The sequence below is a fragment of the Mauremys mutica genome, chromosome 12 (genome assembly GCF_020497125.1).
Source record: "Mauremys mutica isolate MM-2020 ecotype Southern chromosome 12, ASM2049712v1, whole genome shotgun sequence".
In the NCBI taxonomy this organism is placed as follows: Eukaryota; Metazoa; Chordata; order Testudines; family Geoemydidae; genus Mauremys; species Mauremys mutica.
In genome coordinates this window covers 41,401,336-41,423,689 of record NC_059083.1, presented here as the reverse complement: position 1 = coordinate 41,423,689, position 22,354 = coordinate 41,401,336, and the positions used below count along the sequence as shown (strand labels likewise).

Here is a 22,354-nt window from a genome sequence, read left to right as displayed (position 1 = left end):
ATTCAGAATCCAGACCGATGAGTAGCTGTGTTATCCCTGCCATCTACGCTGCGGTGACCTTTACACGGCTTTGTTGCTGTCACCTCCAGTCTGTACTGCTCATGGACAGTCTCCAGGATGCAAGTCACTCCCATCTATGTCTGTGTGCCTGCTGCAACCACCCAGCCACATCTTGGCTCTTACCAGCCTTGGTTATATTGGAAGAAGTTGATGCCAATGCACCCCCAGTCCTAGATTTCCTCCAAAAAATCTATGTCCTGTACTGCACTGCCCTCTCCTGGGCAATACAAGCTCATATGAAATCCATTATTTTATGAAGAGAAATGATATGTACACATCTTGTTATCCCCAGTGGAGTTTCCTGGGCACTTTCATTTAGGCACACTGGATTACAGAAAACAAGTTTATTAAGCACAAAGAGCTAGATGCTAAGCGAATACAAATAAGGAGACATAAAAAGTCAGAAATGGTTACCAGAAAAATAAAGATAAAATGCCACTAGTGCCTAACTTAACAAACTACATTAAATTCAAAGCAAAGGTTTTCTCACCACAAGCTCTGAGCAGTCCTTAGATTTGGACCTCTGCTCCTCTTTAATGGTTGCTTCCTTTCTTCCTTCTGGTGTAGTGAATCAATGGACAGAGAGAGGAAGAAGTGGGGGTACCTTAGGGTGTTTGTCCCCCTTTTCATAGTGTCAGTTCCCACCTTGGAAAACATTTCTAGATGAGATTCAGGAGACAGCATCTATAAGAAAGGGTGTTCCCTGCCACTTTCCTCACCTGTTTGAGGTTTCTTTGTCTACCCTTCCTGCTTACTTCTGTTTACTGCTTCAATACAAATTAAGCAGAGCACAGATTCCAGAGCTGTTTGCCATGCTCAGCTCGGAACATGTGTTAATAACAACAAACAATGGAATCTTAGAACTTCAAATACAGTATTGTCACACACATTTTAGCAGGACAATAATGAGCAGCAAATTATGAATTTTCAAACAATACCTTACAAGACATACTTTGTACAAAGATTATTGCAATCATGTGTAAGGTGTGGACACGGGGCGCACTCTGTCGCTTACCGCAATTCTGCAGTTCTGACCCTTCAAGGAAAAATCCTATGCAAACCAGGGAAGGTTTTGGTTTGTTTTTTTGACAATTGTAATGTCATGTCCCAAAGAAAACGTATTGTACCTGTGACTAACAATTTTTTTCTCAGAATTCTGATAACAATGGCCATACTAGGTCAGATCAAATGTCCATCTAGCTCAGTATCCTGTCTTCTGACAGTGGCCAGTGCCAGGTGCTTCAAAGGGAATGAACAGCACAGGCAATCATCAAGTGATCCATCCCCTGCCACCCATTCCTAGCTTCTGGCAAACAGAGGCAAGGGACAATTGCCTGAATTATTGTTAGGCTAATTACTTTAATATATTGTATTTTCAGGATTGTTACTTTGCAGCATAAAAGAATATAACAGTGAGTTCTCTCCAAAACATCAACCCCTACATGGAAAGAAAGAAGCAATGAGAAGTGAGCGAGAGAGAAATTGTTTCCTTATCTGTGTTTTCCCATTTTTTAATTCAATGTAACTAAATCTCCCTTCATGAAAAAAAGCTCAAACAGGGAAGAAAAATGTGTCAGAAGTGGGATTTGAACCCACGCCTCTATACAGAGACCAGAACACCCAGGTGAAGGGAAGACAGAGCCTTGAGTCTGGCGCCTTAGACCACTCGGCCATCCTAACACTGATTAAAAAAAATTTCAAACAAATATATCCTCATGTCTCTGACGATGCTTGTTTCTAGTTTGCTTTGTTTCTGCAGTTCGTTTCTTCTTTCTGTTGTTCACACACCCCTAAAGCCTGCCCTGCAAAGCACCCAGAGCGCGACTGAGCCAGCCGCTCCCGCTGTGTTAGTGAGAGAAAGGGGAGTGGGTTAGACTCACTCCGGTCTGGGGTTCAACGTCTCTGCATCCATGTTTGGGGTTTAAGCTAAAAATCAGGCAGAGGTGAGCGCACCGCTTGGAAAACGAAGCAGCCGGTTACTGATCAATGCTCTAGCGAGCCTGGAAAACACCAAAGCCAAAGAGCCACTTCCCCTTTAGCAGCCACGAGCCCCAGCTCCATGTGGTATTTAACCGCAGCCAGCGGGACGCCGGGCTGAAAGCTGCTGCAAAGCAGAGCGCGCTGGGAACAATTCTTCTACCTGCAGCAGGCTCGGGGCTTGCCTACGCTTGGATGTGTTTTCACAGCACAGTTAGAACTTGGCTGTTATCCCTAATTTGACTCCTGTCCATACGTCAAAATCTGTAGCTCAAATTAAGTGGTGCTTTAAGTTTGAACCCATTGGGAGGGTGGGTTGAAGCTAGTAATGCACTGTGGGGGAATGTAACAGCTAATCCAATCCCCCTGCTAAAGCCATATCCCCTTTTCAGCTTGGAAAAGAGATGACTAAGGGGGGATATGATTGAGGTCTATAAAATCATGACTGGTGTGGAGAAAGTAAATAAGGAAGTGTTATTTACTCCTTCGCATAACACAAGAACTAGGGGTGACCAAATGAAATTAACAGGCAGCAGGTTTAAAACAAACAAAATGAAGTATTTCTTCACACAACCCCTGTGGAACTCATTGCCAGAGGATGTTGTGAAGGCCAAGACCATTGCAGGGTTCAAAAATGAACTAGATAACTTCCTGGAGGATAGGTCCATCAATGGCTATTAGCCAGGATGGGCAGGGATGGTGTCCCTAGCTTCTGTTTGCCAGAAGCTGGGAGTGAGTGGCAGGGGAGGATCATTTGATGATTGCCTGTTCTGTTCGTTCCCTCTGGGGCATCCGGCATTGGCCACTGGTCTGACCCAGTGTGGCCATTCTTATGTTCCTCCCACTCCCCCTTTCTCATCACCTCTGCATTACTGCTCACTATCACAGCTCAGAGCAACTGCCCCTGTATTCCCATTCCATTGACCCTCCAGGGCGCTCACTCTGGGCTCCTGGCTCCTCAGCCCTCACCTCTCTTAAGCAGAGACTCACAGCCAGGGGCGGCTCTACCTTTTTGGCCGCCCCAAGCAGTCATGCGCGGGAGGCGCCCCGGAGCCGCGGACCTCCTGTGGGCATGACTGCGGAGGGTCCGCTGGTCACGCGGCTCGGCTGGACCTCCCGCAGCTGAGGACGGTTCGCAGGTCCGGCGGCTCTGCTTGAGCTGCCGCAGGCGTGCCTGCGGGAGGTCTAGCCGAGCCGCGGGACCAGCGAACCGTCCGCAGTCATGCCTGCGGCAGGTCCGGTCCTCCCGGGGCTCCGGTGGACCTCCCGCAGGCATGACTGCAGCAGGTCCGCCGGCCCAATCTGCCGCCCCCCCGGGAAAGGGCCGCCCCACGCGCGTGCTTGCCGCGCTGGGGTCTGGAGCCGGCCTTGCTCACAGCTCTCTCCTCCCTGACCAGGGGGTTTCCCAGGCTGCACAGTGATAATCCCAGCAAATCGGCCTGCCTGCACAGGCCAGTCTCTGCACTTTGTTTTCCCTCCAAAGGCTGTAATTACCCACACCTACAAGTTGCTGCCCAGCCCTTCCTAGGCCAGCGCATTTAGTCTTGTGGTGGAAGCGTTGCAAAGAAACCACATTAAAAACAATTCAAGAACCTTCCTGGATTGCAATAATTTACCGGAGATCACCCCCCAACTCCAGCAAAGCCTCTGGTCGGAGTCAGGCCTCCAGCCTCCACAAAGGGGATTTTTTGTGATTACAAGTTGATTAACAGCCTTAGCTCAGAGCGAGCACACTCATTAATAGGTTAGTCTTTCCTTTTACAGCTTGGGGCTCGGCCTCTTGTCAGCAAAGGCCCAGTCCCCGGGACACAGCTGCAAAAGGCTGGGTTTTCACATTACCGGAGGTGGGGAATTGGCATTCCCCTCCCTCCATAGGTGCTGACTCTGTGGGTGCTCATGGTGAGTGTTCAGCACCCACTGGCAGCCCCCAACATCAGCTCCCCCTGCCCGCCCAATGCCTCCCACCCACCAGCAAGCCCTGCAGATTCGTGCCTCCATCTCCCTCCCTGTGCCTACTGCTTGCTGTAATCAGCTGTTTTACGGTGTGCAGGAAGCTGGGCAGAGGAGCGAGGCGGCATGCTCAGGGGAGGGAAGAGGCAGGGTGGGGATGGAGCAGGGGAGGGAAGAGATGGGGCAGGGGTGAGGCCTTGGGTGGAGTGGGGGCAGGACCTGGGGCACAGCTGGGGGTCGAGCACCCTCCAGCACTTTGGAAAGTCGGCGCCTGTGCCTCCCGCTACAGATTCCCCTGGTAAACCTCTTGATACTATCCCCGGAGTCCATCCTTATCTGGCACATTATTTGATCCAGTCCTTTGAAATCCACAACGCTTCCCAGGGCTCACCGCACATCTCCTCCGTGGAGAGGTTACAAACCATCCCAGCCTGCAGTTTTGCATTTAATACAATGGACTCCAGCGAGACTTACACTTAATTCAGTAAGGCCTCCCAAGGCCACGGCAGGAAATTGCCATAGCTGTCAAACACCCCCTCCTCTCCCCTGCTCTGTCCCCCTCACCCTCTTTCCCTTCCCTTTAGCTGATCCCCTCCTAACTAAACCCATCCAAAAAAAGGTGCAACTCCCATCACATTGCTGCAGTCACGTTCACTCTGCGGGTGTGTTCTACCCCGTCCCCCACCCTGTGTCTATCTCAGTGGTTCTCAACCAGGGCTATGGGTACCCCTGGGGTACTCAGAGGTCTTCTGGGGTACATCAACTCAGCTAGTACATCAACTTGCCTAGTTTTACACCAGGCTACATAAAAAGCACTAGCAAACTCAGTGCAAACTAAAATTTCATACTGACAATGACTTCTTTATACTGCTCTATATGCTATACACTGACATGTAAGTACAATATTTATATTCCAATTGATGTATTTTATAATTAGATGGTAAATATGAGAAAGGAAGCAATTTTTCAGTAATAGCAGCTGTGATATTTTTGTATTTTCATTTCTGATTTTGTAAGCAAGTTGTTTTTAAGTGAGGTGAAACTTAGACTCATAGAATATTAGGGTTGGAAGGGACCTCAGGAGGTCATCTAGTCCAACCCCCTGCTCAAAGCAGGACCAATCCCCAGACAGATTTTTTGCCCCAGTTCCCCAAATGGCCCCTCAAGGATTGAATTCACAACCCTTGGTTTAGCAGGCCAATGCTCAAACCACTGAGCTATCCTTCCCCCCTTAAAATGTGTGAGAAGTGGGATTTGAACCCACACCTCTATACAGCAACCAGAACACCCAGGTGAGGGGAAGATAGAGCCTTGAGTCTGGTGCCTGAGACCACTCAGCCCTCCTGACAGGGGTGCAAGACAAATCAGCCTCCTGAAAGGCATAGGCGCTGACTCCATGGGCACTCTGGGGCTGGAGCACCATGGGGAAAAATTGGTGGATGATCTGCACCCACCCGCAGCTCCCTGCCCCCCCACCCAGCTCACCTCCACCTCCTCCCCTGAGCGCGCTGCCACGTCCTGCTTTTCCCCCCTCCCTCCCAGCACTTGCACCGTGAAACAGCTGTTTCATGCAGCAAGCCTGGGGAGGAGGGGGAACGCGGCACACTTCAGGGAGGAGACAGGGCCAGGGAGGGGATTTGGGGAGGGGTCCAATAGGGGCAGGGAGGGACGGAGTTAGGGGGGAGACTTTGGGGCAGGGATGGAGTCGGGGCGAGGGTGCAAGCACCAACCAGCACAGAAAAAAGTTGGCGCCTGTGCTGAAAGGGGTACAGTAGTCTGGAAAGGATGTGAGCCACTCGTCTATCTGGTCATTTACATTGTAATTTCTTTGGGGCAGGGACTGTTGACTACTTTGAGTTTGTACCAGCACCTACCACAAGGGGGCCACATTCTTGGTGGCTCCCTATGCACAACTGTAATAAACATGATTAATAATAATAATTTGAGACAAATGGGTGCAATAGGAGTAGAGACACTATTTAATCTCCAGTGTCCACAGTATTCTTATTTTATTTATTTGTACTGTGGTAGTCCCTACAGGCTATCTATGTATAGTTAGTTAGTTAGTTAGTTAGTTAGTTAGTTAGTACATAACGTGCCAATAGATGGTGCTCAAGAATTATAGTTGGACCTGGTAGAGGTAAATATAGATAACGTTACTAGACACGTCCCATCATAAGACCCTGTTTTCAGTTGCTTAAAACTTTCACAAACTTTTAGTGTTTGGGCTGATAGTCTCCAGGCAAGTGCCTGCCTTAGGATGTCTTTTTTTGGCAAGTTTCAGCAAAAATAGGTAAGCTGTTGTGAGAGCAAGATTAGGGGACAATATGTGGATTTGCATAGGCTAAAAAAAATTGGCACAGGCATTTGGTTGAAAAGCTCTAGGGTTTTGGAGCAGGGACCTGAAATGGACAGGCAGTGTGGCCCCATCAGGGATGTTCCTTTTCCTGTCCAGATGGAACCCTCCTACACACACACACACACACACACACACACAAATGGCTACATTTTAAGCCTTCAACACATTGCCATTTGACATGCTCAGTAGAGATTTGAGAAGAGTTTGGCAGCTACTATCTGCTACGGTTCCACTTGCACTGAGCATTCTCCAGCCTGGAGCTGCAGGGACTGAGCAGGACTTTCCCTGCACTTTGTTCCTCTGGCCTGCTGGTCCTGTGCTCTCAACCCTCCCCGGGTACCAAAGCAGCATGGAGAAACAAGCCATTGACTAGACTGCTGAGAGGCCAGAGCTTGACCTGAACAGGTGATGTGGGAGTGCAGGGTGACAAGGAGCTGGCGGGGGGAAGCTTGGACAGGAGAGCTGACAAGAGCTGTGGGGCAGACTGAGACAGGGAGATATATGTGGGGAGGACACTGGTATTGACTGGGCAAGGAGATTTGGACTAGGTGCCAATGGGGAAACATGGGGGTGAGGAAACACCCCTACTCATCCCACCACGAGCCAATCAGCAGGAGGGACGTTACCATCCCTTACATTTCCCTGAGAGGGAACAACCCATGGTTGCCCATTATGATGCACATGGGTCTGTACCAACATCATCCCATTGTGACTAGCCTGGGGCATTGTTCCAGCCAGCCAATCATGGGGCTTAGAGACAGCCCCTCATTTGAATGCCTGCCACTATATATGAGTACAGCAGGGGGAAGGCCAGAGGCATTTGCAGGCAAAAGGGTTGGGCTGAACTGAGTGAAAGCAGAGCAAAGCAATGGCTGCTTCCCAGAGAGGGAGGAAGAAGGCCCAGACTCAGAGGAGACAAAAGCACTATGGGAGGAAGTCCCAGGCCAAGCAGAGGAAGTCCCGGGACAAGAGAAGGAGGCAAGCCAGGCGGAAGCCAGCGGGGAAGCGTGGGAAGAGCCCCCAGGGGAAGAAGCCCTCTCCCGCCCCCTACGACGCCAAGATGCTGAGGCAGCTGCAACGGGACAACAAGCTCCTGTCACCCAAGGCCAAAGGGCTGATGTTCTCCTTTGTGAACGACATCTACAAAAAGGTGTCCAGCGAGGCTGAACGCCTGAGGAAGCAGAGCCGCCGCCCCACGATTGGCCCTTCGCAGATGCAAGCCGCCCTGCAGCAGGTGATGCCAAGAAAACGGGTCAGGCGCTCGGCCACCCCAGTCTCAAAGAGGTCTCACTAGAGCAACATCCCTCCCCTTCTCCCTGGGGTGCATCCTGGCTGGGATCAGAGAAAGAACAAGAGGGGAGAAGGGAGAGTAGCAAACGCCAGCCTGAGACACCTCAGCACCCTCCTGATTAAAGAACTGATGTTGCTTTAGACATGCCAAAAAAAAATAAACCCAACCTGCATTCTGCCAGAGGGACCAACCTCTCCCCCAGCAATTCTTCACGAGAGACTATGAGAGACTGAATCAGTGAGAGACTTTCCATGCCCGAGCCTGATAGACCATTCCACACTGCAGCCTGCTTCAGTGAGACCATCACTAGTGGGAAGAAGAGATCATCATCTCTGGACTAAGCCAGTGAGAAAGAATTTGCATCCTAGTTAAAAAGAGACCAGCCTGCTGGCTGTGGACTTAATGAACCAGACACTTTCTGTCACTGCAAATGAGAAACTACTGTATAGAGAAAGAACCGGCATTAATTGAACTGAAAGGACTGGGTGCTTTCCCAAGGGAAAAGAAATAGTCATCTTGGCATTATATTAAAACAGGATTTTAGCAGCATTTCTGGTGTTATGTTTTCTTTAGTGTAGGGGGCAATGATGGGGTGGATTGTGCTTCACAATTTAATATAAAATTAGTTGTAGTAGAGTGCAGTGGGTGTGAATCTTTCCACACTACTGTACCCCTTTCAGGAGGCTGGTTTGTCTTGCATACCCCCAAATGTCACTTCACTTAAAAACTACTTGCATACAAAATCAGACATAAAAATACAAAAGTGTCACAGCCACACTATGACTGAAAAATTGCTGACTTTCTTATTTTTACCACAGAATTATAAATCAACTGGAATATAAATATTGTACTTACATTTCAGTGTCTATAGAGAAGTATAAACAAGTCATTGTCGGTATGATATTTTAGTTTGTCCTGACTTCACTAGTGCTTTTTATGTTGCCTGTTGCAAAAGTAGGCAAATATCTAGATGAGTTGATGTGCCCCACTGGAAGACCTCTGCGTACCCCAGAGAGGGGTACGTGTATCCCTGATTGAGAACCATTGGTGTATTGCCGAGAAGTTCTAATCATGGATCAGGATCCCATTATATGTAAACACAGAACAAAAAGACAAGCTCCGCCCCCAAAAGCTTTTGACTAGAAGTTTTGGATTTTGCTTTATTGAAGAAAGGGGGATGTTTCATTCTTCCTTCTCACAGACTAAAAGTGAATGTCCCTGTCTCAAATGTTAAAACACTTTAGACCACAGCCACCAACTTTCTTCTTTCTGGGTGGATGCTCCACCCCTGCTCCACCCTAAGGCCCTGCCCCCATTCTGCCTTTTTGCCCAAGGCCCCACTCTCGCCCCGCCTTTTTCCATCCCGTCATACCACCTCCCCCTAGGCCCTGTCCCTGACATGCCTCTTCCCACCCCCACTCCACCTCCTCCCCCCAGAACCTTCCACCCGCTGCCCAACAGCTGATCAGCAGGGTCCACCAAGGAGCTGATCAAAGGGTGGCTGGTGGGTGCTGAGCACCAACTTTTTTTTTTGTGGATGCGCCAGCCCTGGAGCACCCATGGTGTCAGCACCTACGCTTTAGACCACCTGAGAATTGAGGAGTAGTTCAGGGACCATTAAGAGAACCAGATTTTAAATCAATCTGCCAAAAGATGGGCAAAGCCACTACATAAGCAGACCAGTCACCACACTCTCTAGTTAGACCCATTCCTTCCAGTATTACTCCAGTCTTACCTATACTGATCTGAAGTCATGTGGCTTTCACCTAGAATCCAGTCTTTGTTAAATCAGAAGGGACCTGATCTCCCCCATAGCAGTTTTAGGATAAAGAGGGCTTTGCTGCTGTGCTGATAACACCTACTCTTAGCAGGGTTAGAGGACCTGGTGATAGCCTTTGTTCTCTCACCATTGGTACTGTGGTAACAAAGGGGAATCTCATCAAGCTGTCATTGTATGTAGATGTGGCCAACAAATCCTCCAGGAACAAAAGAGAGGCCTGAATTTGGAATGCAAAAGTCAAGCAGGAAGAAACAAACGTTGTGGGTTTTCTTCATCCATCATGAAGAAGCAAAAGAAAAAAAAATGGGGGGGTGGATGGAGAGGCAAGCCCCTGTTTTAGGGGTAGACTTTTCAGAGCAATACATTTCAATTAGCTTCCCAATCCCTTTTGTCTCTGATCCAGCTCCCACCAAGTCACTGGAGTCTTCTCACTGATTTCTGTGGGCTTTGGTTCAGGGCCATACTGAGCAGGCTGCCTTCCTCACCCAGATACTTAGAGAAGAGTGGATTTTTCCACTGCAGCAATTCTCAACCTTGGTTTTCATTCATACCTACTGGCAAGATACTTCACCATGAACAAATACGGTTCAGAATACAGGGCCAGGAATTTCCTGTTAAGCACATTGCTGACTTCTGTGCATCGCCCTGTTGAAATCCAGAGACTACTCACACTAGCTAGCACTACAGAGGCTAGTGTCTTCATGCTTTGGCTTTCAGGTATGTCTACTGTCACTGCCCCCTTCCCCTCCTCCCCCCAAAAAACGGAGTGTTCTTAACCCAGGTTAGTTAGCTTGGGTTAAAGGAGCAGTGAAGACACTTTAACTTAGGTTGGCATCTGGCGTTCAACCACCAGGCTCCCTGCTAACAAACCGAGCTACTGTGTCTTCACTGCTATTTTAACCCATGTTAAGAACACATTTCTTTGTGCACCCTTAGTTACTAGCTTTTTGCAAGTGCAGATCAAAGACATAAACAGCTGTAAGTATCAAAAATGGAAATAGGTATCTAGGCCTTACCTAGATTAAGATTGTGACTGAGGCCAGGCCTACACTGTAAACTGACATCGGTGTCACTACATCATTCAGGGGTGTGAAAAATCCACACCTCTGAGCGACCGACCTAGCCCCTGGTGTGGATGGTGCTATCTCAATGGGAGAGCTTCTCCCGCTGATGGCTGCGAGCAGGTTTCAGGGGGTCCACCAAGCAGGGCTAGTATTAGACTCGCAGGGGTCCAGGGCAGCCCCACTGCCTGGGGCCCTGAGCCCCACCACCCGGGGCTGAAGCTGAAGCCTGAGCAATGTAACTTTGTGGAGGCCCCTTTGGCTTGGGGCCCCAGGCAACTTCCCTGCTTGTTGTGGCACTGGTGGGTCATGGAGTTTTTAAGACTGTTCATCCGTGTAAAGCAACACGTGTTTAAATGCCAGAAAGGTTCTAACAGGTTCTGCAAACACAGCCTGGTAATTGTAAGAACTCTTGTTGTCACGTGCGGATTTGTGCTTAAGAATGCCTCACTCTTCTACAGCATTTCTCACCAGTAGAGCTCAAAGCACTTTATAATGTCTGTCACTGTCACAAATGGAGAAAGTGAAGCATGAAGAAGTGACATGACTTGTGTAGGGTTAATGAGCAGGTCAGTGCCAGAACTGGGAATGAAACCCAGGTCTTGTGACTCTCAGTGCAGTGATCTAGCTACTAGACCACAATAAATGCTTTCAGCCTTTGTTTCTTTCCCATAAACCTGACACTCATTTTTAAAACAAAAATAAAGCAAGCTTTGATTGGCACAATAACAGTAAAGCATCAGTTCCTAATGGATTTCCAATTTGGGGAGGATAATATTTATGATTATGATACTAATTAATAATAATTAACAAGGGTTAGATTCTGACACACTTACTCTAGTTGATTGGCACTTTAACCTTCTAACAGCTCCTTGGTTCTTAGTGGGACCACTCAGAGAGTAAGACAATATTTACTATAAATAAAGGGGACTCTTAATTTGGTTAGTCTTTTAAAAAAAAGTTGAATCCCAAAATACCCCCCTTACTCTGCTAGACAGTGCAGATTTTTTTTATCAGCACCCTTTGCCCCTTTAAACTAAGAGCTGAGTTTTATTTCTCTCACTTACATATGAGGAAGTGCCTTACTGCACACTTTACCCTGCTGATTTCAATTGGGCCACTTGTGTTAGAATCTGGCCCCAAATAACCTTGCTTATTGCTGGGACAGGAAGCACCTACTTTTAGGCTGAGATTTTGGAGGGCTGTAGAATGACTAATAATACTCAGCTCTCGTATAGCACCATTCCTCAGCATATTTCCAAGCACTTTGCAAAGGAAGGCACCAGCATTATCTCCATTTTGGAGATGGGGAAACTGAGGCACGAAGTGGGGACTTTGCTCAAGGTCCCAGGAGAGCCAAGCCTGGAATCTAGCTGTCCTCAGTGCTACTCCATGGCCATGCTGCCAAATAATGGAGAGAGAAAAGTCAACTTGGTCCCCAGCCTCCCAGATACAGTGTTGCTGAAGGTCCTTCTACTATTCAATAAAATCAGAAAGTGACAAAAAGTGTTAGCATCTGTTATTTGGTGACTCCCTAAGACTCTTTGGCACCTAGCTTCACTAAGAGAAGCAGTAAGGTTACTCTGCACAACAGGAATTTCATTCACCACTATCGCAGTGATTTCAGTGGCCTTACTCCTGTGAGTAAAGTTACTCAGGGGCATTCGTGCTTCCAGTAATCAGCCTCCACAAATGTCTCGCCTCAGCTAGCTCGCAGTTTTCTAAGCCACCTCCGGCTGGGGTAGCAGTCAAATCATTCACAAGCATTAAAACAATGTTAATTTCTCTTCCCAGGTTGCAGTAGAGGGTAGCAATCTCTCCGTCTGAAACTATAGCCCAAACTTAAAAAAAAAATACTGAATCCATATTCAGCATGGGAGAATCTCTTTCCCTCCCTCGCTTGTGAAAATTATAGTCATTTTAATTAAGAAAAATGTCGTTCCCTGACCGGGAATCGAACCCGGGCCGCGGCGGTGAGAGCGCCGAATCCTAACCACTAGACCACCAGGGAAAAGATAGTAAGTGCTCTTTGTAGGCTGTACTCCTACTCGCATGTACAGAGTTAGTATTTTCTCCATGCAGAAGCTCTCATTGCAATCACACACGATCATTTCACGCCTCTGAATTGAACAAAGCACCTCGACTGCACCGCACACGTAACTCTGCAGCAGGCACAACTCTTGTGCAAATCAGCAGAGACTGGCTTTGCCCCCCGCAGTTAATTTAAACTTTGAAAGAGCTGTCAGTGCGGGTTACAGCCAGGTTTTACGGCTCTTTCAAGGCTGTGTGAACAATACTAAAATAAGAGGGGCTGCTGATCCACCCCCAAATCTCCCCTTTACCCCTTACAGCCCCTCCATAATACAGGGCAAATAAAGATCTGATGGAGAAGAGCCCTGGAAACAAACATACATGTTTTAAAATATACTGTCAATGAAAAGAAAGGAAGGAAGGAATCCTTGGCTTGTTTTCCCATTTTAATCCAATGAAATTAAAACTTCCTTTCGGAGATAGCAAAGGTAATTTATTATGACTTAAAAGAACGTGTCAGGAGTGGGATTTGAACCCACGCCTCCATTCGGAGACCAGAACACCCAGGTGAGGGGAAGACAGAGCCTTGAGTCTGGCGCCTTAGACCACTCGGCCATCCTGACACTGACGAGACAACGCTTGAAACAAGTGACTCATAATCTCTCTGCAAAAGTGTCTTCCTGTCATATTTCCTTGTTGTTTTGCTACAATCTCAGCGGCCCCAGGACTCACCCTCCATGACACACACAGACCCACGACTGCTGCCGAGCCACAAAAAGGATCAGACACATCTAACCACTCCCACTATCTTAGGCAGGTGGCTTAGACAGCCTCTAAACTGGACTGCACCAGCGGCTCTGTTTGCAGCTGTTTAAATGATACTCACTCCTATTCCTCAACACAGCAGCTCCCTGCCAGGAACGGGCTAGCACAGTGTTTATCTTCCCGGCACACTTTTTTTTCCATATCCCTTTTCTCCCTTCTCCACGTGTACCTGCCCAGTTTCTCCTGCCTCCTTCTTCTCACTTGGTCCCTTCCCCAGGACAGAGTCAAAGTGCATAAAGTTCAGCCAGGAGGGGACTTCACCATTCAGCTCGCCCCTCTGAGTACAGCCTGTGCTTGGATTGAACTCTCTCATTGGCTCAAAAGAGAGAAATAGTGAGCTCTGATTGGTCGCGTTTGCAGTCATGTTTTAATCTAGCCAATCCCCTTCCCTATACACTCTGCTCAGTGGCATGTATTTCCCTTCCAGTCCGCCCCCTCAACCCAGTGCAAACCCTACAGCCAGGTGCATAGCAGAGATCTTTACCTCCCAGCCGGAAAAGCAAAGTCACACACACAGGTCTCAGCCCTCTCGGGGTGTGATTATGCTGTTCAGACATATAAAATACAGCTGCTGCTGGAACAACAAGCTCAGGACCAGACTTCCAAGGTATTTAGGTGCCTAAAGATTCAGATAGGCACTAAGTGGCATTTTCAAAAGCACCTAACTCCCGTCGAAATCAAATGGAGTCTGCACATAGCCTGCTTCAGGTGCTTGTGAAAACCCTATGCAATGCCTATCTGTATCCTTCGGTGCCCAAATACCTTTGAAAATAGGTCTAAAAGACGTTAAATCCCAAACCATCCCATTCTCTTCTTCCTTGGGAACCAAGAAACACACAACAAACCACTCCTAACATTCCAGTTTTATTATAATGCCGAGGTGATGTTACTGTCTGTTATTTTTCCCACCTCCCCTACAACTCTTTCATTTCTAATGCTGGCCAATCTTTTTACTCAGTCTCGGTTGTCTCTGAGTTTACAAGGATGGCAACTCTCTGCTTCATTCAGTCTGCCGCCTGTGGACCAACAACAGAAAGCCTCTCTCACTGATTCAGCCAGGAGATAACAGTCTCTTCCTTAAAATAATGCAAATTCTGTCAGGAATTCAGGCTGTAGCATACAGGCCTCTTAAGGAGCTCTCATTGATTCAGGCTGCAGCATGATGGTCCCTTATTTCAGGAGATGGGATGAAGTCTCTCTCCTTTAGCTGAGTATCTGGCATGCAGAAGAGTGTGAGCTTGGTTCATCAGTAGGGGGCAAAATGCAAGTTTGTTAGACATCTTTCCAGCAATTTTCAGTCAGGCAGGTGTCCGGGGCTCTCAGGTTTGCTTCTCTCCCTTCTCCCCTCTTGTTCTTTCTCTCCCCCAAGTTGGGCTTGCCCCTGAGGAGAAGGGAGGGACATTTCTCTATGCGGACTCGTTGCAGACGGGCGTGGCCGAGTGCTTGGCCACTTCCCTCGGCATCACCTGCTGCAGGGCAGCTCGCACCTCTGAGGAGCCCAGGGCGGGGAGCCGTTTCTGCTTCCTCAGGTGCTCGGCCTCGGTGGATACCTGGCTGTAGAGATCGGCCATGAAGGATTTCATCAGCCCCTTGGCCTTGGCCGACATGCGCACCTTCCTCATCTGCTGCAGCATCCGGGAGGCGTAACGGGCAGGGACACCGTTCTTCCCCAGGCCCTTCTTCCCCTGGCGGCTCTTCAGCTGCTTCGCCACTGGCTTCTGCCTCACCTGATGCCCCGCCTGGGGCTGGTGCTTCCCCTGCTTGGGGGCGGCCCCTGGCTCATCTTGCTGGGCCTTCTGTGTCCTCTTAGTCTGAACCTTCCTCTTCCCTCTCTGGGTAGCTGCCATCTTTCCACTCTGCTCCTGCGTAACTCAGCTCTCCCCAGCCAAATGCCACCAGCCTCCTGCCGGCTGAGATCTCATATAACAGTTAGCATGCAAATGAGGGCCCACCCTGGGCTTGCTGATTGGGTAGCCAGGCTGCCACTCCAGCCAATTGCATTATGACTAGGGCTGTACAGGCCCCACTGTGCATTTGTGTGCAGCTAGGTCATTTTCCCTTTCTTATGTAAATAACAGGCTTTAAAAACCCTAGGTGCTTATTGGCTGGTCATTCTGGCCAATGAGGTGACCCTTAGAGATTTTGCATATTAAAATTCCATTAGTCACACATTAATATTATTGCACCAATCTTTTATTTTACTGAGTTGGATTTATTTTTATCATTCATTTTTTATTATTTCGTATTATCAATTACATTGTAACTGAGGTAGTGGTATTCATAATAAATTATTATTATTAATAATTGTTATTATTATTATTATTATTATTATTATTTTAGCATCTAGGAGCTCTAGCCCTGGACCAGGACCCTATTGTTCTAGGTGATATACAAACACAGAACAAAAAGATGGCCCATTGTTTTGTTTTTAGGTTCCACCTTTCGTTGTTATTTCTTCTTCTCTCACACATTGGTTTAAATGCAAAGGAACTAGACAGAATTTTTCCATGTTTTTATTATCTGATGTCAATGGTGAAAGCGTCCCTTGCCTTAACAAGCCCCTAGGGAATGAGCTATTGCTTCAGGGTTTGTGCATTTTTTCATTTGTAATATATAAAACGTTCCCATCCGAGTTCTCTCTAAGCATCTGTACGAAGGTTCTAAACTTTAGCCAATGCACATAACAAATGGATAACTGTTAACTCCAGAAATGACCCTTTCATGATCAAAGCCAAGTTGCTTTCCGACTATTCGCCACAAGAAAATAGCTGGCAATGAAATGGAAAGCCCTCATTATGTGACACAGTGAGATGCTTGTGTCTGTTTTAACCAACTCAAGTTCTCTCCAGAAAGGTGTGTAAATTCCTTTCGGTATCTGAGCCTTTATACTCAGCAATTCAAACATTTCATACCGAGTAAAATGCTTATTGTCACTGAAGTCAATAGGACAATTAACTGCAGTAAACAAGCGCTTTGCTCAGTAGTGAATGTCAGTGAGATCGGGCCCTTATTGTACACAGTTTTCCATTCCAGGCTGACAGAGGCCTGGAACAGAGAGTGAAAGGAAAATATCTGGGATGACATAGGATCTTGGAAATGGCAAGATATTTTCATTCCTCAGCAGGGGCGGCTCTAGCTTTTTTGCCGCCCCAAGCACAGTAGGCAGGCTGCCTTCGGCGGCTTGCCTGCGGGAGGTCCGCTGGTCCCGCGGCTTCAGCATACCCACTGCCGAATTGCCACCAAAGGGTGGGTCCGGCGGACCTCCCGTAGGCAAGCCGCCGAAGGCTGTCTGACTGCCGCCCTCGCAGGGACCGGCAGGGTGCCCCCTGCGGCTTGCCACCCCAGGCATGTGCTTGGTGCACTGGTGCCTGGAGCCACTGCTGCTCCTCAGATAGTGCAAAACTTTACATAGACCCTGATTTTCAGAGGTTCCTAGCACTTGTAGCTCCCATTGACTTCAACTGGAGTTTTGGGTGCTTGGCATTTTTTCAAAACTAGATCTTATAGGTCTAATTCAACTTCCTTTGGAATCATGGAAGTTTCCCATTGGAGTCAATTGGAGTTTCCTATTGACTGCTGTGGGAGATGAATCAGATCCTATATACTACAAGACAGGAAGACACTCTCATTGGCCCCAATCCAGCAAAATGCCTAAGCAAGTCCATAGTCCCCTTTAAGTCAATGGAATTACAATGTGCTTAAAGTTATGCATGTACTTAAGTGCTTTGATATATCAGGGACTCTGGGACCAAGTTTTCAAAGGTATTTAGGCCCCTCACAATGCTGATAGGTCTAGTGAGATTTTCAAAAGTGTTTCAACATATTAGACACCTAACTGCTATTGAAATCAATGGAAAGTAGGAACTTAATCTGCTTAGGGGCTTTTGAACACCTTCATCTTTAGGCACCTTAGTACCTTTGCAAATCTGGCCCATTGTCAGTAGTTTTAAATCTGCTTTGCAGGTAAGATTGCTCAGATCTGACACAGTCTCTCAGAAACTCAGAATGGGCTGGGCTGTCTGAAAAGACCACTTCTTTCTGTTGAGTTCCTTCCATTCTCAATGTTGTTGGATGTTCTCAAATTTTAGGATAAGATTTCACAACCACCAACAAGATGAACACCTGCCCATTGTGGTTATTAAAGGAAGTGTTGGGGCTATTATTATTGATGAGAAATGATGCTACCGCCCTTTATAGACCCAGTCACTTAATCCCCGGAAGCAAGGAGTAGCAAGGTTCTGCTGAAAAAGCCATCTCTTCCTGTTAACATTCTCATCAGTTTTTACCCTCCCTTTTGAGAACAGTTACCAAGCAAATTCTAATTAACCAACTTCAGCTACACCTAATTCTTCTTCTTTATGAACACCTTATCAACCTCAGTCTAATCTGTGATAGGTTGGCCCTCTTTAAGATGCCATCTGATGTGCTGAGATACCACTAAGCCCACCTGTTCTGCCAGCATGGGCCCCCTTTTTACCTGTCTTGCTGAGCCAGGCTTTTAAGATCCTCCAGAACACACACAAGCAGGGCCACACCCAACTGCAGAACAACACAGACACTGAGATCAGCTCTGGGAAGACTCTGCTAAAGGGACTTGCCCCAGCACTCAGGTGCCTACCTCACTTAGGCTATGGCTACATTAGCGCTTCAAAGCGCTGCCGCGGCAGCGCTCCCGCGGCAGCGCTTTGAAGCGCTAAGTGTAGTCAAAGCCCCAGCGCTGGGAGAAAGCTCTCCCAGCGCTGTCCGTACTCCAGCTCCCTGTGGGGAATAACGGACAGCGCTGGGAGCCGCGCTCCCAGCGCTGGGGCTTTGACTACACTGGCGCTTTGTAGCGCCACAATTTGCAGCGCTGCAGAGGGTGTTTTTTCACACCCTGCTGCAGCGCTGCAAATTTGCAAGTGTAGCCATACCCTTGGAGTGCAGACGCAAAGATATATTATGAAATTCGCCTCCTCCCTCAATGTGGAGGAAGGTATGCACAGCCTCTTACTGCCTTTCCCCCCTCCCCCCCCCGCCATTATGAATTGCACAGACTGGGTTATATTATAAACACAAAATAAGTTTATTCACTATAAAAGGTAGATTTTAAGTGGTTAAAGAGATAGCAAAGAGAACAAAGCAGATTACTAAGAAAATAAAACAAAACACTCAAACTAAGCTTGTTTCACTAAAGAAATTGGTTACAAATAGTAATTTCTCACCCTAGATATTATTGCAGGCAGATTACAGAAAGTCTTGAAAGGCAGCTGCACTGGCCTGCAGCTTGAGACCTCAGGTATTATTATCCACAAGCTAGACGCCCTTCCAGCTTGGGCTTCTCCCCCAAGTGCAGTTCTTGCTTCCAGGTGTTTTTCAGTTTCTCTTTGAGTGGGGAGCCAGAGGAGAACCTTGATGATGTCACTCTCCTGCCTTATATAGCTCTTGTGTAAGGCGGGAACCTTTTGTCTTGCTGTGGAAAAATACGGGCATTCCAAAAAGGGAGGGAAGGGGTCCTGTACCAGGTGACTCGGACCCCTGTCTCTGCAGGGCTGTGGCAGCCCTTACTCGCAGGACATCTGGAGCATCCACTGGAAGATTAAGCTCTTCCACACTCCATTGTCTTTGCTGATGGGCCATCAGCCCAGTCTGGCTTTTTCATTGTTGTACCTGAAGGGCTAGTTGGGGGTGACACCCAAAGAATCCCATTTGAAATATAGATGCATAGTCAATATTCCTAACTTCAGATACTGAAATGATACAGGCATACAAATTGGATAATCACATTCAGTACATCGTAACCTTTCCAATGATATCTTACATGAGCCAACTTGCACAAACTATATCTCAGTTATGCCATATCATAAGCATATTTCCATAAATAATATGGAATGGAAAGTCACATAGACCTGGTGCTGGATAAGGAATTGTGGTTGTTGAGGGTCTCTTCCTAGTGAGGCTCCAAGGTCAGGTGTCCATTTTAGACTTTAGCCTATCTACCATCAGCCTCTGATATGGTTGATCATGAGGTGTTTTGGGACCTGGCAAAGGTGGATGGAGTCACTTTTAATTGTAAATAAGAGGTGGGGGACCCAAAGGAACAAAAATTTGTGCTTTAGAGCTGGGGTTCTCAACCTTTCCCTTCCTTCCCCCCCAATTCTATAAAAACTCCATGTACCACAGCAACTGTTTTTCTGCATATAAGAGCCAGGGCCAGCTTTGGGGGTAGCAAGCAGGGCAATTGCCCAGGGCCCCACACCACAGGGGCCCCCACGAAGCTAAGTTGCTCAGGCTATGGCTTCAGCCCCAGGTGGTGGGGCTCAAAGCCCTGGGCTTCAGCTTTCTGTCCTGGGCTTCAGTGAGTCTACTGCTGGCCCTGCTTGGTGGACCCCCTAAAACCCGCTCACAGCCTCCCAGGGGGCCTCGGATCCCTGGTTGAAAACCACGGCTTTAAAGCAACTCCATTCCTTCCTTTGTTGGAGATTCCACAGGGTTGTACTGGACACATCCTCCTTAAGGGAATTGTACACATGAAGAGCCTAGAGGTGAGAGACTAAGACGTAACACCATAGCATCTTCTGCGTAATTTGGACAATACCAAAGTAGTTAGGAAGATGAATAAATCTGGAGGAACTGGAGATGGTTGTTACTGTTCTTTAGGCTGAAAGGCTAGCCTATATCCACTCTTTTCTTAATGATTTATAATCTTGAGTTCTTATCCTTCCAAGCTGACAATGGAAGCCTATATTCCTTTATCATCTGCGGCTGGATATTTATTTTAAGCACTGATCAGAAAAAAAAGGAAGCATTGAAAGCACTTTGTGCTCACTCTAGCAGAAGTCTACAACTCATTAAGACTTTATCTTAAGGCTCATAGACTCAAAGACTTTAAGGTCAGAAGCGACCACCGTGATCATCTAGCTAATCTGACCTCCTGCACATTGCAGGTCACACAACCTCATTCATCCATCCCTGTAATAGACCTCTAACCTCTGGCTGAGTTACTGGAGTCCTTACATCATGATTTAAAGAGAATCCACCATTTAAACTAGTTTAAACCTGCAAGTGACCCATGCCCCATGCTGCAGAGGAAGGCGAAAAATCCCCAGGGAGGGGCTCTGCCAATTTGACCCAGGGGAAAATTCCTTCCAACCCCAAATATGGCAGTCAGTTAGACACTGAGCATGTGGGCAAGGCCTGTCAGCCAGACACCTGGGAAAGAATTCTCTGCAGTAATTCAGAGCCCTCCCCAGCTAGTGTCCCATCACTGGCCACTGGAGATATTTGCTCCTAGCAGTCACAGATTGGCTACATTATGCCATAGTAGGCAGTCCCATCAGACCATCCCCTCCATAAACTTATCAAGCTCCATCCTGAAGCCAATTAGCTAAAACATAAAGCACTCCCCCCATCCCATATAAAGGAAACATTTAGCAACAGAAATTGCTGCTAAAATCTGGTTTATTATAATGTCAAGATGACCATAATTTCTCCCCTTATGATAACATCTCATTGGCAATCCTTTGATTTTGAACGTTGGCAGATCTCTTTCCCCAGATTCTTTCAGTGAAGCAATGCAGAGAAGACAGTCTCCATCCATCACAGAAAGTACCTCTTGCAAATTCAAGGTGTAGCATGAGAATCTTTTTTTTCCAGGTGTGAAAAGTCTTTGGTGCTGGTTCAGGATACTCTTTTCTTCTGATGAAGAATGGTATTTCTCGCAATGTTTGATGATCCCATTGTTTCAGGATGCTGCATGACTCTCTCTCATTCATAATCATGGAGATTCCACTTTTGATTCCATCTCTCCTCTAGCTCAGCATCCTGCATGAAGAATTGCTGTGCATAGGGCTGGTCCTTCAGCAAGGGGCAAAGTGCAGCTTTTCTGGTCATCTCGAAGGCAATGATAGATCTTTAATCAGGCAGGTGTTTGGGTCAATGAGGCTGGTATTTGCTCCTCTCCCTTTTCCCCTCTTGCTTTTTCTCTTACCCCTGCCATGGTGTAGGGCCTTAGGGGGAAAGGAAAGGGAATGTTTCTCTAATGAGACTTGCTGTGGATTGAGGTGATGGAGCAACTGGCAACATTCCCCTTCATCACCTTCTCCAGAGCGGCTTGCACCTCTGAGGTGCCGATGAAAGACCCACGTCTCTTCTTTCTCCGGCGGTCAGCCTCCGTGAATACTCCACTGTAAAGATTGCACATGGAGGAGTTCATCAGCCCCTTGGCTTTGGCCGACATGCGCCGATTTCTCTGCTGCAGCCGGCCAATCATCTCAGAGATATACAAAGTAGAAAAACGCCTCTTCCCCTGGCTTTTCCTCAATCGCTTCAACACCCGCTTCCAGCTGCCTTGCTGGGGCTGGCACGTTTTCCACTTGGGCTGTGGCTTCTGGAGCATCATCTGCTGGGTCTTCTGCCTCCTCTGGATCTGGGACTTCTTCTTTCTTCTCTGGGCAGCAGCCATTGCTCTCCACCCTGGTCTCTCCAGCTCAGTTCTCAGCCTGCAGTGGCTTTACATTGGCTGTATTCCTATATAGTGACAGGCATTCAAATGAGGCACTGACTCTGTGCCCAGTGATTGGTTGGCTGGGACAATGGCCTTGTTAGCCACACTGTAATGGTGATCCTCATAATGAGGGACTTGAATTCACTCCTTCTCATGTGAAAATGAAGGAAATTGTAGCATTCCACATGCTCACTGGCTTTTGGTAGGATGAGTAGGGCAATTAAGTTGCTATGGTGATTTTTGTGGAGTATATTAGGGGCCAGCTGCCAATTAGCTGATTGTTTACTATAATTTATTATTTTAATATTTACAGTAGAACCTCTGAGTTATGAACCCCAGAGTGACGAATTGACCAGTCAACCCCACACCTCATTTGGAGCTGGAAGTACACAATCAGGCAGCAGAGATTAAATAAACCAAATACTATACAGTACAATACTGTGTTAAATGTAAACTAATAAAAAAATACAGGGAAAGCAGCATTTTTATTCTGCATAGTAAAGTTTCAAAGCAGCATTAAGTCAATGTTCAGTTGTAA

General features: G+C 47.4%; 2 protein-coding genes, 1 long non-coding RNA gene and 3 other non-coding genes across 6 annotated transcripts in view; 2 read left to right on the top strand and 4 right to left on the bottom strand.

Annotated features, from left to right (window-relative positions):
• LOC123345053 (zinc finger protein 883-like) overlaps positions 1 to 22,354 on the top strand; it is a 902,586-nt gene that overhangs the window by 636,052 nt on the left and 244,180 nt on the right. The gene's annotated exons all lie outside the window — the stretch shown is intronic.
• LOC123345087 lies at positions 551 to 9,563 on the bottom strand. Its single transcript, XR_006572711.1, has 3 exons — positions 9,373 to 9,563; positions 8,493 to 8,580; positions 551 to 618 (listed from the first exon to the last, which is right to left on the bottom strand). It is a non-coding gene; the product is annotated as an uncharacterized LOC123345087 (long non-coding RNA).
• Positions 1,632 to 1,740, bottom strand: TRNAL-CAA. Its single transcript has 2 exons — positions 1,703 to 1,740; positions 1,632 to 1,677 (listed from the first exon to the last, which is right to left on the bottom strand). It is a non-coding gene; the product is annotated as a tRNA-Leu (tRNA).
• Positions 7,215 to 14,981, top strand: LOC123346798 (histone H2B.3-like). Its single transcript, XM_044984256.1, has 2 exons — positions 7,215 to 7,598; positions 14,895 to 14,981. Exons 1-2 carry the CDS (start codon positions 7,215 to 7,217, stop codon positions 14,979 to 14,981), a joined length of 471 nt encoding a protein of 156 aa, XP_044840191.1.
• On the bottom strand, positions 12,418 to 12,489 carry TRNAE-CUC. Its single transcript has one exon. It is a non-coding gene; the product is annotated as a tRNA-Glu (tRNA).
• TRNAL-CAA lies at positions 13,024 to 13,132 on the bottom strand. The gene is made up of 2 exons: positions 13,095 to 13,132; positions 13,024 to 13,069 (listed from the first exon to the last, which is right to left on the bottom strand). It is a non-coding gene; the product is annotated as a tRNA-Leu (tRNA).